Source organism: Mizuhopecten yessoensis, unplaced genomic scaffold (assembly GCF_002113885.1).
Source record: "Mizuhopecten yessoensis strain PY_sf001 unplaced genomic scaffold, ASM211388v2 scaffold611, whole genome shotgun sequence".
Lineage (NCBI taxonomy): Eukaryota > Metazoa > Mollusca > Bivalvia > Pectinida > Pectinidae > Mizuhopecten > Mizuhopecten yessoensis.
The window spans coordinates 331,943-349,339 of record NW_018403633.1 but is presented as its reverse complement, the minus strand read 5'-3'; the positions used below and the strand labels follow the sequence as shown (position 1 = coordinate 349,339).

The following is a 17,397-nucleotide window of genomic DNA, read 5'->3' as shown; positions in this document are numbered from 1 at the left end:
TTTTCTCACTATTTGAGCATGACACAATTCTATCACCATGTGAAATGACCCGTCCCGATCTGATATTGACCCTCCCGCCCTATCTGACAGTGACATGTGATATATCTACATAGCTATCATAGGGGATGTCTAGTATCAGGTAACCCACACATGACATCAGGTAACCCACAAATGACATCAGATAACCCAGAAATGACATCAGATAACCCAGAAATGACATCGGGGTACCATGAACTGACGTTGGTTACCCTTGAATGATATCATGTAACTCAGAGATGACGTCGGTTACCCTGAAATGATCTCAGGTAATATAACCCAGAAATGACATAGGGTAACCAGAAAGGACACCACATATAACAGAGAAGATAGTATATCATTTTTTTGTCATTTTTTCTATAAAACAAACTGACATATCTGTCCATAAATGCATCATTTGTGCAGTAGAATCAGAACGAAACAAGGATTGAGTGATGTCTCAAGCTGTTGAGTTTATAAAAGAAGGGTAGAATAGTGTGCTATAAATGACATACGGGTCCGTGTTCACACACAAGACCTGTATACAAAGAAGGGTGGAATAGTGTGCTATAAATGACATACGGGTCCGTGTTCACACACAAGACCTGTATACAAAGAAGGGTAGAATAGTGTGCTATAAATGACATTAGTGTCCGTGTTCACACACAAGACCTGTATACAAAGAAGGGTAGAATAGTGTGCTATAACTGACATTAGTGTCCGTGTTCACACACAAGACCTGTATACAAAGAAGGGTAGAATAGTGTGCTATAACTGACATTAGTGTCCGTGTTCACACACAAGACCTGTATACAAAGAAGGGTAGAATAGTGTGCTATAACTGACATTAGGGTCCGTGTTCACACACAAGACCTGTATACAAAGAAGGGTAGAATAGTGTGCTATAACTGACATTAGGGTCCGTGTTCACACACAAGACCTGTATACAAAGAAGGGTAGAATAGTGTGCTATAACTGACATTAGTGTCCGTGTTCACACACAAGACCTGTATACAAAGAAGGGTAGAATAGTGTGCTATAACTGACATTAGGGTCCGTGTTCACACACAAGACCTGTATACAAAGAAGGGTAGAATAGTGTGCTATAACTGACATTAGGGTCCGTGTTCACACACAAGACCTGTATACAAAGAAGGGTAGAATAGTGTGCTATAACTGACATTAGGGTCCGTGTTCACACACAAGACCTGTATACAAAGAAGGGTAGAATAGTGTGCTATAACTGACATTAGTGTCCGTGTTCACACACAAGACCTGTATACAAAGAAGGGTAGAATAGTGTGCTATAACTGACATTAGGGTCCGTGTTCACACACAAGACCTGTATACAAAGAAGGGTAGAATAGTGTGCTATAACTGACATTAGTGTCCGTGTTCACACACAAGACCTGTATACAAAGAAGGGTAGAATAGTGTGCTATAACTGACATTAGGGTCCGTGTTCACACACAAGACCTGTATACAAAGAAGGGTAGAATAGTGTGCTATAACTGACATTAGTGTCCGTGTTCACACACAAGACCTGTATACAAAGAAGGGTAGAATAGTGTGCTATAACTGACATTAGGGTCCGTGTTCACACACAAGACCTGTATACAAAGAAGGGTAGAATAGTGTGCTATAACTGACATTAGGGTCCGTGTTCACACACAAGACCTGTATACAAAGAAGGGTAGAATAGTGTGCTATAACTGACATTAGTGTCCGTGTTCACACACAAGACCTGTATACAAAGAAGGGTAGAATAGTGTGCTATAACTGACATTAGGGTCCGTGTTCACACACAAGACCTGTATACAAAGAAGGGTAGAATAGTGTGCTATAACTGACATTAGTGTCCGTGTTCACACACAAGACCTGTATACAAAGAAGGGTAGAATAGTGTGCTATAACTGACATTAGGGTCCGTGTTCACACACAAGACCTGTATACAAAGAAGGGTAGAATAGTGTGCTATAACTGACATTAGTGTCCGTGTTCACACACAAGACCTGTATACAAAGAAGGGTAGAATAGTGTGCTATAACTGACATTAGGGTCCGTGTTCACACACAAGACCTGTATACAAAGAAGGGTAGAATAGTGTGCTATAACTGACATTAGTGTCCGTGTTCACACACAAGACCTGTATACAAAGAAGGGTAGAATAGTGTGCTATAACTGACATTAGGGTCCGTGTTCACACACAAGACCTGTATACAAAGAAGGGTAGAATAGTGTGCTATAACTGACATTAGTGTCCGTGTTCACACACAAGACCTGTATACAAAGAAGGGTAGAATAGTGTGCTATAACTGACATTAGGGTCCGTGTTCACACACAAGACCTGTATACAAAGAAGGGTAGAATAGTGTGCTATAACTGACATTAGTGTCCGTGTTCACACACAAGACCTGTATACAAAGAAGGGTAGAATAGTGTGCTATAACTGACATTAGGGTCCGTGTTCACACACAAGACCTGTATACAAAGAAGGGTAGAATAGTGTGCTATAACTGACATTAGTGTCCGTGTTCACACACAAGACCTGTATACAAAGAAGGGTAGAATAGTGTGCTATAACTGACATTAGTGTCCGTGTTCACACACAAGACCTGTATACAAAGAAGGGTAGAATAGTGTGCTATAAATGACAGTAGGGTCCGTGTTCACACACAAGACCTGTATACAAAGAAGGGTAGAATAGTGTGCTATAACTGACATTAGGGTCCGTGTTCACACACAAGACCTGATTTGTATACAAATCATCTCTCCATGATAGTTGACTTTATGACACTACTTTTTATACAGAAAATAATGATACAAACATACAATCATACACATATGAAAATTGAATCAGATTCTTAACTAAGTATGATATGGTACATGGGATGAACGATATGATAAATTTGAGTTTTTTGTTACCTTTTTTCCTTTGCATACAAGAAAAAGTTGGTACAACTCCTTTTTTCTCTAGCTTCATCAGGCCATGATTATCACTGCAACTATACTCCATCAATATCTCCACCGGCCAAAGGCCTCGTTAAATAAATCATTGTCATGGCAACATTGCCAAATGTGCAAAATTCCTCATACATACACGGAAGGGTAACACGATAAAAAATGCTGGATCTCTGATCCAAATATTTAAATGAATTAAGAAAATGGCATGCTTGCAAGAAGTAATTGAATTCAATTCAAACAATACAATCGTGACCTTACATAAAGGTCAAACACGTCAAGGTCACTCGCAGTGGAGACCTTGCATGAGGCAAAGTAACATGGCAACAATGCTTGGTCCCGACAGGGTTCCCTCCACCTACCCAATAACACACAGGAACAATAATGATAATGTTTGGGTTGTTCAGGGTTTGATTAGCTCAAGGCTATATCCTCTGTAACATATATAATTTAGCATGCAGAATAAAAATCACAGAGAAATTGCATTTACTGATAAGATTGACAGTACAAAATAATGCATTTGTTTTCAGGAAAATATATCAAATTCATCAATTCATCAATTCAATGATTCATGAATTCACTGTAGTATGATAATGAGTTGTAAAAGCAGATACTAGCTAGTCAGAAATTGTTATAGAAATTCCCAGATATTGTAAAATATAAGGAAACGCAATGGAACCCATCTTTAAATAATTTAAAATTAAAATTCAAAGCACAAAACATTATGAAATAAAACTGTCTTGAGCAACCTAGGTTTTGCAATTTTACCAATATCGCCATAGAAATATATTAAGTGTATATGATAACCGGGATTTTTGAGTCTCTCTCAGCTCAGTTGTAGTGAGGAGGGCACCTTACAGGTGTCCGGTACTCTACATAGAGCTGTCAACACCTTGTTAGTTCACCTCGAATAAACACAATAGATTTATAAAAAATATCTTCAAAAAATATTGAAATTCATCATTATACCTCTACATCTTTTAGAGGTGAAAATTAAAATCTACAGACAGCAACATTGGATTTTTTATTATTTTTCAAAACATATTACTGCAATCATGACTTCAAAAAAACAATTGAATCAATATGTTCATTCTGTAAGATTTGAGCTCAACTAACATAGGTTGAACATAGCTCTGAATACCGCCAGAACATCCGAACAGTGTTGTATTTGGCATACAAATTATATTGAAATCAACAAATTAAATAATCAAATCTTCCAACATCATTAGAGAATTTAAAATATTACTAAATAATGTCATGTAAGGCTTCTTGTGTGTGTCATACTAACAGAACAGAATATAGCATAGTCTCTGGCACTGTTGTCATAGCAACAACAGACCAGCTGGTGTCTTATCAGCTCTATACGCCCCCTACATTCCATCAGGGGAAGTCAATCCACAAAAAAAAATACACAGATAAAATGGTTTCATTTTTTTCTATGTTAAAAGAGTCGCATTATAAAAAGTTGTTGTTATCAATATAGTAAATAATTGATTTTCAAAGCTGCAGTAAATGAATGAAACTTTGTTGGATAATAAATATTGACAACCTAGATCGTGCTGATTATATTATGTCGTACTTCCTTCCAATTTGGTTAATCAAAAATCCCCATTCAATTGATTTCTGTGTTAAGTCACTGGGGAGGAGAAGCATGGAAGATGGACATCGCAGGAAAGTTATAGTATCAGTAGACAGTAGTGTTTTGATATTTCTGAATGTTCCAGGTCTGTGACCGTGACACTTGGCCAAGAGTACTGCCCGATGAAATGATTGGCGGCCAATGAAATGGTGTCGATACATTAGCGTGGACTGCCTCACATGGTCAGTCAAGGGAAAAGAGTGGCAGCGCGCCATTAAATTAATCAGGGTCGTCAGCAGCACTGTCATTCTCACTTTGTACACAGTAAATGCTAGCCTTTGAAGGCGAACACTGCTAGTTATTAGTAAGCTAAAAATTAAATGCAAGTTTTGAATAACAAAAGCTAACTTATCACAAAATATTGTCTGGTATATTGCTACTGAAACTTAAGCCAGTAGTGACATGACACCCACTCCCCTACTCACCTCCGCAGATTCAAAGGAAGGAACCCAATCATTTACATATCCCCGACATTCATATACTACTTTAAAGACTTCACACTTAATTGTAAATCTGCATTAACTGTGTTTTGCAGTGTAAAGCCGTCACGTTGACCATAAATGTACTGATATCAAGTGCTGTTTAAAAGGGTGCAGCGAAAACTGAAACTGTATTCATGCTTTTTCCTAAAATAACTGTCAAAATAAAATCTCTGATTTAACTCAAAACGGCTGGCTGCTTTTTTAAGAATGCCAAAGATATGTCTGTTGTATAATATAATGTTGGAAGCCAGTTTTAAGGGTATGCCATTAAAATATTCTGAAAAGATTTAAATTTCTTTTACAAAGAGTTTACTAAGATAAGGGTTAAAATGTTTAAAACTTGGGCCAGTAACTGATCATGTTATACACACGATATATATATAACTAAAACCATCACAACCGATCCCTCGTATCTCCGTTATAATGTCAGACCTAGACAAGGTGAGGTATAATGGAGAGACAGAGGGAAGAATAGGGGAGGGCATATTACAATGTACAGTTTCTTCAGGCTGTAACAATATTCTATAAAACTTTACTGGTTAAGGTTGTTCACAGAACTGTCCATTAATGTTAATACATCTCAACCTCTTTACAGTTGTAGTTAATACATCTCAACCTCTTTACAGTTGTAGAAGTGTTTTAAACATATCTATAATGATTATCTGTCAGACTAACACTTTGCAGACCTTTTTCAACACTAGTGATGGTGTATTTGATATTGACTAGCTTAGGGTTCCTTAGTGACGGTCATGACACAGCAACATTTTTTTAAACAAGGACTAGTCTACATATAACAGTGTGTATCAGAGCTTTCTAGGACTGGTCAATTTAAAAACATGTTTGTTAAAACTGTTTACAGTATTATATAACAATGGTACAAGTCACCCTCATCCATTTAAACTCAGTGTAATGGTAAAAGTACATGGTTTCCCGATATTATCTCCCATTCCTGTTTAACTTGGTAAAGCACGCTACTTAAGTCATTGTGCTGAATCCCTGGGAGTTATTATTAATGATTCAGGTTTTTAACATTGATATATTTTCTACATTTAACACTTACAATTGTACATTCTACGAATTAAATATAGCTTTTAACTTTCTTAGGACATCTGTCACAGGGAAGCATCTGGTCCACCAAGGCGTGAAAGGCCAGCCTACACGTAACATCTGCGGGAATTGGAACAACAATGTCAAGATATGGAGAGTAAATTAAACACTACAGTTCGATACAGAACTCTTTAATTAATGATAACTGTTACTGAGTATCGCACGGATTAATTACGTAAACAGCTGCCCTAGTTCTTTCTGTTTTAACTTCGGTACAACATGGTTGTGACAATGGTACAGCCCTCAACTAAATAGGAGGCTAAATATAACCTCTATATAGACATCGGTGAGCATATAGTCATCCGAGTATAGCTCTGACAGTTGTCATCATAGGATAGGAAATTAACAAGAAAACAAAATAACCATGTTAATTGTTTCTCATATTCCAATTCATGTGATCTAGTCCATGTAGGAGAGCCTTGTGTTAATGCTTATAACATGACATATTGTAGTGATTTAAAAAAAATATTACTTCCAAAGTTTTGCTATTTAAGAAAGAACTGACTAAGCTTACATTGTCTCACGTTTCAAAAGGATTTTTGTTTGTTAAAAAATGTGCACCAAACAGCAAGAGTTTTAATTGAGTATAAAACCAGTTTAAAATGTTAACAAAACATTTAGGAGACCCTGACTCAGACCTACATCTTGCATTTGTTGTCATCAATGGATAAAGGACAAAGAACATTTTATATGTATTAAAATTTAATTGAATTCAAGCACTCGTTACGAGTAAACAGGTAAAGGTGTTCCTTTTATCTGATAATTTTTGTAGCCAGCAGCTACCTTGCTGTGGATGCGGTAGGCGTCCACGTTGATGAGATGGGCGTGTATACACGGTGGTAAGATCTCTATCCCCTAAGCTCCGCCGACATTGCCTGTCTGTCATATTAGAATTCACCTTGAATAGCTTGCATGCTAAAGGATTAATCGAGCGCTCATTTACATATATGCAGTATGCATACTTCCTGAATTTTTACACTCAAAAGATCAAAAGACTTCTACTGTCTCTTGTCAAGATTGTCGTAAATTTTAAATCTTGATAAAAACAATCCAAGTGACATTTTAATTATGGTAGTAATGAAGTGACAACACCACTAAACTGTCCAGCCTCTTTGATATGGAGGTTTGACTGGGAAAAGTGGGGAGTTTTTAGAACTCAATGCCTCGATGGAGCTTCTTTGATATGGAGGTTTGACTGGGAAAAGTGGGGAACTTTTAAAACTCAATGCCTCGATGGTTCCGACATAGGCTATATTACATACAATCTTTGTAATAAGTTTTTTTTTTTATTTACATCTAAATTTTAATTTGGTTTTCCAAATATGGAAGATATTGGTTTTGTATAGACATTCATCATATCTAATTGAGTAGTGAATTAGAAAATCTGCCAGCACAATTTTATCATCTGTCTTAGTCTACAAAGCAGTACTCTGTCAGGACAGAATATTAAATAGTGTTAATTTAGATTGTGTCTGGAGATTGGCTTTGGTTTACCTGACAGTCTTCAACATAGGAGAGTANGGGGGGGGGACAGTACTGCATGAGTTGGGGTCAAAAATGGACAAAACATGGTGCATATTTGATATGCCATATTTTCATGTAACAAAATATATATTCCCACTGCTACACTGTATTACATGCTTTTGATTTTGTGTGTATATTAACAGGAAAATAGTCAAACAATTCTTTCAGAATTATTTAATTGATATAATTTTGATTTTCAAATGGTTGCATTTACTATAAAACTTTTGTGAACATCGACTTAAATAAATCAAGGAGATGGCTGTTTAGTAGGATGTAAGTCTAAGGATAGAGTGTAAAACTGTAACCTTAGCAATATTACAATGACTCGTTTGATATGGAAAAATAGTGTAAAAAATTGCATGTTGAAAAGCTGATGATGCTGATATGATGCTGATATGAATGTGAAAATGACAGGAAGAAATTAGAAAAACGGACAAAGTCAGTTTTATACCTCTGGGCACACTTACAATGGCTCTACAAACACAAAGATAGCTGAGGTTTACCTGTTAAAAAACGTCATAATGTAGACTTCACAAATTAAAATCAATATCACATCACATTTTACTAATTGAAATTATACCCCAATAGAAAACACAGAAATCTATTTATGTTACACAATCAGCAGATCTGTAAACAGAGTGAACCAAACGCTGGTATTGGTTCTGGGGAAGTTAATTACAAAGCTAATTTAAATAAAAAGTGCCACCACCTCACGCACTGTCATAACACAGTAACATGTCTCAATCATACCAAACTGATATTTGATTCCATACGGTTCCCTTGTAATTTTGGTACTCAATATTTTTCATTAAAATGGCGAACTTCTCTTCTGAAGCCTTCAAAGAACTAAATTTTCAATATCATATGAATATTACATTTTCTTAATTATAATACATTCTGTTTTGGGAGAGTTTAGGAGATAAAAGAGCCGCACAAATCCATCATTGTTTAATTATCTCGTCCAATATTAAACCCACCATCTCATAGCCTGATTACGTGTCACAATTTCAACTTTGACTTTTTATGATCTAAAACAACATGATTGATTTATTAATTTCATGCAGTCTGGACACAAAAGAAATCCTAGCACGACAAGAAAATATTTAATGTTCTTTTCACTTGTTCCTTTTATCAATTTTCGTCTGTAGATTATTACCACTCACTTTACGAATACATCAAATTTGTATACCTCTTTAAAATAATTCTGTATTTTTATGATATGACAGAAATTAAAATACTTTGGGTAATGATACCTTGTTATAAGGATGTGATAACCAATCAGATGCTGGGGAGTTGAAGTTTTGGTGAAGTGACAGAATTCGTAATATGACCCTATATAACCCTAACCCTATGACTGTTTGTAAAATGTCAGTGTCGGTAAACTGACAATGTCGGTAAAGTGACAGCGACAGTGTCGGTAAAGTGTCAATGTTGGTAAAGTGACAATGTCGGTAAAGTGACAGCGACTTTGTCGGTAAAGCGTCAATGTTGGTAAAGTGACAATGTTGGTAAAGTGACAGCGACAGTGTCGGTAAAGCGTCAATGTTGGTAAAGTGACAGCGACTTTGTCGGTAAAGCGTCTATGTTGGTAAAGTGACAATGTTGGTAAAGTGACAGCGACAGTGTCGGTAAAGCGTCAATGTTGGTAAAGCGTCAATGTTGGTAAAGTGACAATGTTGGTTAAGTGACAGCATTGGTGTATCACATGTATGATATTACTTACATGAAAAATGAAAATTTACCCAATCTTTTATAACTGACTTTAAAAACGTTTTCAAGCAATGTATTAACATTTTACCCGATAAATGAAAGTTTCGGATGTTAATTGTGAGTTGGTCAGTAAGGGTCTATTGACCGTGAGTCGGTCAGTGAAGGTCTATTGGCCCTGAGTTGGTCAGTAAGAGTCTATTGACCGTGAGTTGGTCAGTGAGGGTCTATTGACCGTGAGTTGGTCATTGAGGGTCTATTGACCGTGAGTTGGTCAGTGAAGGGTGATTAGCACACATATCCAGAGAGCTTCAGGTTAAAATGGAATTTTCACCAAGTCATGATAAAAGTTTTTAAAAACGATTTTTAAAAAAAAGTATAACATCCATTAAAAATCTTTGAACTACAATTGTTTAAAATTGACCTAATGAAACATTTGATATTCTGAATCTGGGAAAATATTTGATGCATTAACTTGGAACAGTTTGTTTGTCAAATATCTGATTGAGTACCAGTGCCCTTTCGCAGTAATCATCATGATTTATTAGCAATTAACTTTGCAAATATTGATGGAAGACATCAAACATGGTCTTACACAAGCTTGCCTTCAAACATGGTCTTACCCAAGCTTGCCTTTAAACATGGTCTTACACAAGCCTGCCTTCAAACATGGTCTTACACAAGCTTGCCTTTAAACATGGTCTTCCACAAGCCTGCCTTCAACCAAGGTCTTATATACATGCCTGCCTTCAAACAGGGTCTTACCCAAGCTTTCCTTTAAACATGGTCTTACAAAAGCCTGCCTTCAATCATGTTCTTACACAAGCCTGCTTTCAAACATGGTCTTCCCCAAGCTTGCCTTTAAACATGGTTTTGCGCAAGCCTGCCTTCAACCAAGGTCTTATATACATGCCTGCCTTCAAACATGGTCTTACACAAGCCTGCCTTCAAACATGGTCTCACACAAGCTTGTCTTCAAACATAGTCTTACACAAGCATGCCTTCAAACATGGTCTTACACAAGCTTGCCTTCAAACATGGGCTTACACAAGCCTGCCTTCAAACATGGTCTCACACAAGATTGCTTTCAAACATGATTCTACACAGGTTTGCCTTCAAACAAGGTCTTATATACAAGCCTGCCTTCAAACAAGGTCTTATATACAAGCCTGCCTTCAAACATGGGCTCACACAAGCTTGTCTTCAAACATAGTCTTACACAAGCATGCCTTCAAACATGGTCTTACACAAGCCTGCCTTCAAACATGGTCTTACACAAGCTTGCCTTCAAACATGGGCTTACAAAAGCCTGCCTTCAAACATGGTCTCACACAAGATTGCTTTCAAACATGATTCTACACAGGTTTGCCTTAAAACAAGGTTTTATATACAAGCCTGCCTTCAAACATGGGCTTACACAAGCCTGCCTTCAAACATGGTCTCACACAAGATTGCTTTCAAACATGATTCTACACAGGTTTGCCTTAAAACAAGGTTTTATATACAAGCCTGCCTTCAAACAAGTTCTTATATACAAGCCTGCCTTCAAAAAAGGTCTTATATACAAGCCTGCCTTCACACAAGGTCTTATATACAAGCCTGCCTTCAAAAAAGGTCTTATATACAAGCCTGCCTTCAACCAAGGTCTTATATACAAGCCTGCCTCCAAACAAGGTCTTATATACAAGCCTCCCTTCAAACAAGGTCTTATATACAAGCCTCCCTTCAAACAAGGTCTTATATACAATCCTGCCTTCAAACAAGGTCTTATATTCAAGCCTGCCTTCAAACAAGGTCTTATTTACAAGCCGGCCTTCAAACAAGGTCTTATATACACGCCTGCCTTCAAACAAGGTCTTATATACAAGCCTGCCTTCAAACATGGGCTTACACAAGCCTGCTTTCAAACATGGGCTTACACAAGCTTTCCTTCAATCAAGGTCTTACACAACCCTAAGGTATTGGATAACTTAAACTTGCCAGGCAGATGTTATGTAAAGATCTCACAGTATGCTCATGATATCAGGAGTGTGATACAATTCACAGGTACACTTCAACTGTGAATGCACTTACAGCCATATATGTTTTGCTATGATTTGGGCTGTAACATATTGTAAATAAATAGATGACATCAGCATAAGGTAAAAGGGTCATTTGGTGTGTTATACATCTTATCGATACTAGAGTTCCTGGAGGCAGTGACAATTGTTTTCTGAGCTATTAGGGTTCATCTTGATTCCAAGACTTGGATCCCTTGGGGCAGATATCATTGTTCTTAACTAAGAGGGTTCACCTGGATCACTGACCTATCAGAGTAGAAACATCACACACTAATATGGAAGACTTGTGCTCTATTAACCTATCCCCTTCCAACAGACCAGAGATTACGGTCATACGTCCAACAGATGAGAGATTACGGTCATACGTCCAAGAGACCAGAGATTACGGTCATACGCCCAACAGACCATAGATTATGAAGTAATTCGTCTAACAGACCAGAGATTACGGTCATACGTCCAAAAAGACCATATATTATGGTCATACGCCCAACAGACCATATATTACGAAGTCATACGTCAAACAGACCAGAGATTACGGAGTCATACGCCCAACAGACCAGAGATTACGGAGTCATACGTCTAACAGACCATAGATTACGGAGTCATACGTTCAACAGACCATAGATAACGGAGTCATACGTCCAACAGACCATAGAATACGGGGTCATACGTCCAACAGACCATAGATCACGGGGTCATCAGTCCAAAATCCCACAAAGGAAGCCTGATTCTTGCATGTAAACGTTGACAATAAAAGGATGGAAGAACAGACTTTAAACAATATACCAGTGTACAGCTCATTTTAATATCACATGTCTATATTGAACAAGCTATACCTAAGGAGCTAAGATTTATAATTTAAGATGTACCAGCGAAAAGTAATGAACAGAAAATCTACATGTTATTTAACATATCCAGTGGAACTATTTTAGTAAATGCTTTGAATAGATCATCGATCTGATTCCATACTTTGACGCACTTTTAGCTTTTATGTATGCAGGAATGGCTGAGTTGTCGGAGGGCCTGGTTGTTGCCATTGGTTTAATGACTTTTCTCTCGTAACAGTGTTGTAATCTATCTTCAATGTTGTCCCATATAAATTATCTGGCCTGATTTCTGTCAGTACATCTCACATCATCTCTACATTAATTAGCTTTCTTAGTGCTGCCATTGCATAACACCAACGTTTTAAAGGTCATTCACAGAATACTGCGGAATTCTGGGTACAGTTATTTTGGTGTAAATTTTTAAAATCATCTTCTGTTTGCGACAATTTTCAGTGCATAAAGATGGCTTCAACTTCATTTATTTTCACATGTGACTTCAATGGTTTAATAACATTTTACACTGTCAAAATGATAGTTCACTTTTTATACTTCTGATTACACTGACAAAAATAATGAAAATTGCTTGCCTGACAAATTATGAAAAGAACATTTCTTTATATAAACAAATTGACTAATGACAAACAGATATTAATTTTACAATGAAGTGTCAGCAAAACGAAATTAATTTGAGTGAATTGTTAGATTGTCAAACCTGCTTTAGAAATCAGAGCAGTATACTTTAAAATCAAGCTGTTGCCTCATTAATATACATGTAGTTCGTAATTAAACAAAATCTTTAAGTACGTGCAGTAATTAAAACTATATGACATTGATGAATTTAGAGTTGAGACTAAACACAACAATCATGTGACTATCATGTGACTGACATGTGACTATCATCACAAACGTCTGAGATGGTAAAGAAGTATGATAAAACTATGCCTCTGACTCCTACTTCACCAACTTTACTCCATAAACATTTCAATTTTATGCAGATTCAGCCATTCAGTGTCACTGTAAGGTCATCACTATGGTCAGCCACATGATGTCCCGTTACTGGTCTTACAATGTCACCTGGGTCAGAGTAACAGCAACATGCACACCAAACACAAGCACAGCAGCACAAATAGGTTGACTACAAGAGTGGAGGTGTGGAGCGGTCAGCCAGTCCCGGTCAAATACTTCCACAACCAAAAAGTTTAATTAGAGCGGTCAGCCAGCCCTGGTCCTTTTCCTCCACAAATAAAGTTTCGTTGTCATACTAAGGGAGATTACTCATCACAGTGGACCCTGTAAATATATAAACTGATCACCTTGCCATTCTCATATCACTACTGGTCAGGTGACTAACCATATGACCAGACTACTTGACCATTCGACAACACTGTCTCACCTTAAGTTCATTCATTCATTCTTCGTTCATTCCATAATATAACTTTGTGACATCACATTTCATGCTTCTACAAGAAAGACTCTGTCACTTGAAGAAAATAAGACTGATTTTGTCTTACACAATAAATAGCTGTATATTTGTGTAGAGGTAGACACTTCCATCTCCTTCTGATAAAGAATCCTTCAGGTCCAATCCAGTGTCTGTGTTTCTGTCGTAATCACATGTTTGTCACCTGATCAGCACACGGCCAGATCAGTCACATGACAATAAGATTTATATATCACATAAGACTGAAGTAAGCAATTGTCTGTCCTAAGTTTTACACTTTCCTTTATCCTCCTTGGTCCAACGGAAGTCACCCAAAATAGTATACAGTTTACCAGCAAGAATCCAGTAACTCTCCAAAGTCAATGTCAAGGTTATTCATAGAAATGGTCAAATGATATGTCCAGGAATTATATAAGTAAAACAGTTCACTGAAGCATTGCTGAGTGACAGTACTACTGGTCTAGGCTGATGGCAGTACAGTGACCTTAGAATCACCTTGACCTTGGAAAATGATGTTAAGCTACACTGACATTTGACACCTGCCATCTATCCCACAAGGGGAGATAACTAGGTAATTACACCGCAAACATCCAGCTCCATTACTGTGTAAGATCCTACTGTAAAATCACAAAATAAAGCTGCCGTTTGATTTAAGTTGGAACATGTTGGGTGAGAGTAAGGTTTTGTGAGCGCGGGATACATGTGCGGTGGACATACAGGGAGGGCTCCTGACTGGTGAACAGACTACTATAGCGAACTCTCCATCCCACTGAGCTTTCACCTAGGTAGCACTACGGTACACTGAATAGCACAATGTAGCTGGAGAGTCAGTAAATGGGAATAACTGACTAGTCCATTGTACTTGTAGCTTTAAGGACCTTCCAAGTCCAGTTGATGGGGTCGAGTGGCCGGTACATTGGGCGTCCAGTTTCGGGGCACACACACTCGGTGAGACATGTACAATAATGATTGGTATGGTTTAAGTCCCTGCAATGTTAGTGTATAATCATGAACATCAGAGTCAACATGGTCATTTCTGTAAACTGAAAACCTCAACTAACAATGGCTCAAGTCGCGTGATATCCAAATGCGCCGCCATTTGTGCACTTGATTCACCTAAACTTCGTACATCCAGGAGTTTCATCAGCAACTTTGGATAGAGCGACCGAGCTTCAGTGAGTGGATGTAAAGACTCAAGATAAGCTTTGAGCCAAGTGGAGAACTTCTCCTGGCCCTGAGAGACTAACTCCTTGTTCTTTACGTTTGGCCGATCGGAGGAAAATAGTTCAATAACAAAGAGCAAGGTCATGATGGTTCTGTTGGCATGTGTCAGTTGATTGAGTGACATGACAAACTTTATGTGTTCTATGTACATGCCGTTACCCAAAGTATTCTGGATCATCTGAGGTCCTATTGTTTTTTCTCCAATGCTCTGACCTTTGACCTTCCAGCCCATCTGTGAGCTATCAAATCCCATAGCTGAACGAAGAACCATAATTTCCATAATTCCACCCTGCAAAAGCAAGAAATAAGAGTATTACAAATGGTACATAATCACAAAATGTTTAGAGCGACTGACTACACCTGAGATTTTATTAACAATAATTTATGTCTTAGCTACAGTTAAAAACATATACAAATAAAAACTATAGCGAGAATGGGAAACTACTTGGTTTATCTTAAGCATCACTTACTGTAACACGGTAAATGATTTTGAGTTGGGTGTTACATAATCTTACTCCCGATACAATTTATTTAATGGTTGCAGTAATTCAAATGCTTATAAGCAGTGTATGGACTTTTCTTGGTCATACTTTTACTGGAGAAAACAAACTAATGTTGCTAATATTTAATCACGCCTCTAACGACCATTGAAATAACCCAAGTTTTATCATGAGACGGAAAATAATAATATAAGATACTCAACATCGATCGATCCAACCTGTGACGACTAATTAACGCGTTGTTGATGACTAATTAACATGTACAACACGACAACCTATGTTTTGGTGGCTGCCACCAGAGCGCTTGAAGGCCTCTGGAGTGATACAAGACCAGCAGCAACAGTAGGTATAATACAACAGCTGTTTATTCCAGAGACAATTACAGTTTAATCAATTAACAAACTCCTGACTATTCTATCTTTGAATGTAGTATCTGTAATTTAAACAATATGTACATTGTATCAGCTTTTTAAACACTGAAGAAGAAAAGACCAATGAAACAAGGTGGAAAGAGCGTGGGCAAGCATTTAGGACCAATAAAACAAGGTGGAAAGAGCATGGGCAAGCATTTAGGACCAATAAAACAAGGTGGAAAGAGCGTGGGCAAGCATTTAGGACCAATAAAACAAGGTGGAAAGAGCGTGGGCAAGCATCAGGACCAATAAAACAAGGTGGAAAGAGCGTGGGCAAGCATTTAGGACGAATAAATCTGCCTAACACTTATCTGTGGGTATAAACTCAGACCCCACAGTACCCACAAGTGGCTTTAGCTGTGTCAGCAAACATGTAACTGCCCACAAACCATCACAGTATACCCATCGGGGCATAAAACTTTGTGTGGGTATGAGGCCTTTACCCATAATCCTTCACCGCACTGTCCAAAGGAGCAGGGAAAGCTAGATGGGTAGACAGCTGGGACTAACTGTATACTGGCATAGCACACACAAGAGATGATACATGCTGATGGAAAAGTACCTCAACCAGACAGAAAATAAGGCTAGGAGACAAACCCAGTATTATACCTCCCCTGGTCTTACCTGTCATTTTCCATACTTGTAAACCGATCTGATACNGGGGGGGCAATATCAAAAAGGTTTACCCAATCCTGTTAAACTTGTATAATTTTTGCAAATAAAATGTATTATTTTGTCAATTAAAGATTCAATTTGTTTGAATTACAGTGAAGTGTTTATGGTGTAAGATGGCAGACAGCCTGTATATGGTGTAAGATGGCAGACAGCCTGTATATGGTGTAAGATGGCAGACAGCCTGTAAAACGTGTGATACAGTGAAGTGTTTATGGTGTAAGATGGCAGACAGCCTGTATAAGGTGTGAGATGGCAGACAGCATGCATGTAACGTGTGTTTGAGCCACATAAGCAGCTTTGTCTATTACATCACAGTCATTGACATTTCTCACAGTTCCCTGTACTGAATAATCCCTATTTTTATGTCCTTAAAATTCTCGTCCTGCATTGTCCTGTAAACAAAGCAGAATATGGTGGCCTTTCTATGGGGAAATCGTTCCATCATCAGTCACTTTGATGGCCTGCTTATATAACAGCTTCAGCAGCACAGAACCTGCAGCACCAACAGCTAAGCAGCTCTGTGCGGGAAGGTCTGAGAACTCTTCCACGGGTTTGAGGCAATCAGCCATTCTACATGTGGAATGTCACTTCCAGTTTTACTCTTTTTAAAAAATGCCCTTCAATTGTTGTCAGTTCTATTATCAACATAGGTGTAACAAAAAATTGAATCTCCGAGCCATTCTAAACATAGGTGGAACATAAAAGTGAATCTCTGAGCCATTCTAAACATAGGTGTAACATAAAAGTGAATCTCCGAGCCATTCTAAACATTTGGGCTTAGTGTTTGATGCATGATTTTAAGAAAAAAGTCTAACACTATCA

The 17,397-nt window shown here is 37.7% G+C and overlaps 1 protein-coding gene across 2 annotated transcripts in view; it reads right to left on the bottom strand.

The window, feature by feature from the left end:
* Positions 1 to 12,784: 12,784 nt before the first annotated feature.
* The window catches only part of LOC110451062 (nuclear hormone receptor HR96-like), a 297,379-nt gene continuing 292,766 nt past the window's right edge, over positions 12,785 to 17,397 (bottom strand). For both annotated transcript variants that reach the window (XM_021498920.1, XM_021498912.1), the window contains exon 6: positions 12,785 to 15,276. In XM_021498920.1, the coding sequence (XP_021354595.1) occupies positions 14,794 to 15,276 (483 nt within the window). In that variant the 3' untranslated portion in view covers positions 12,785 to 14,793. The remainder of the gene's footprint in view (positions 15,277 to 17,397) is intronic.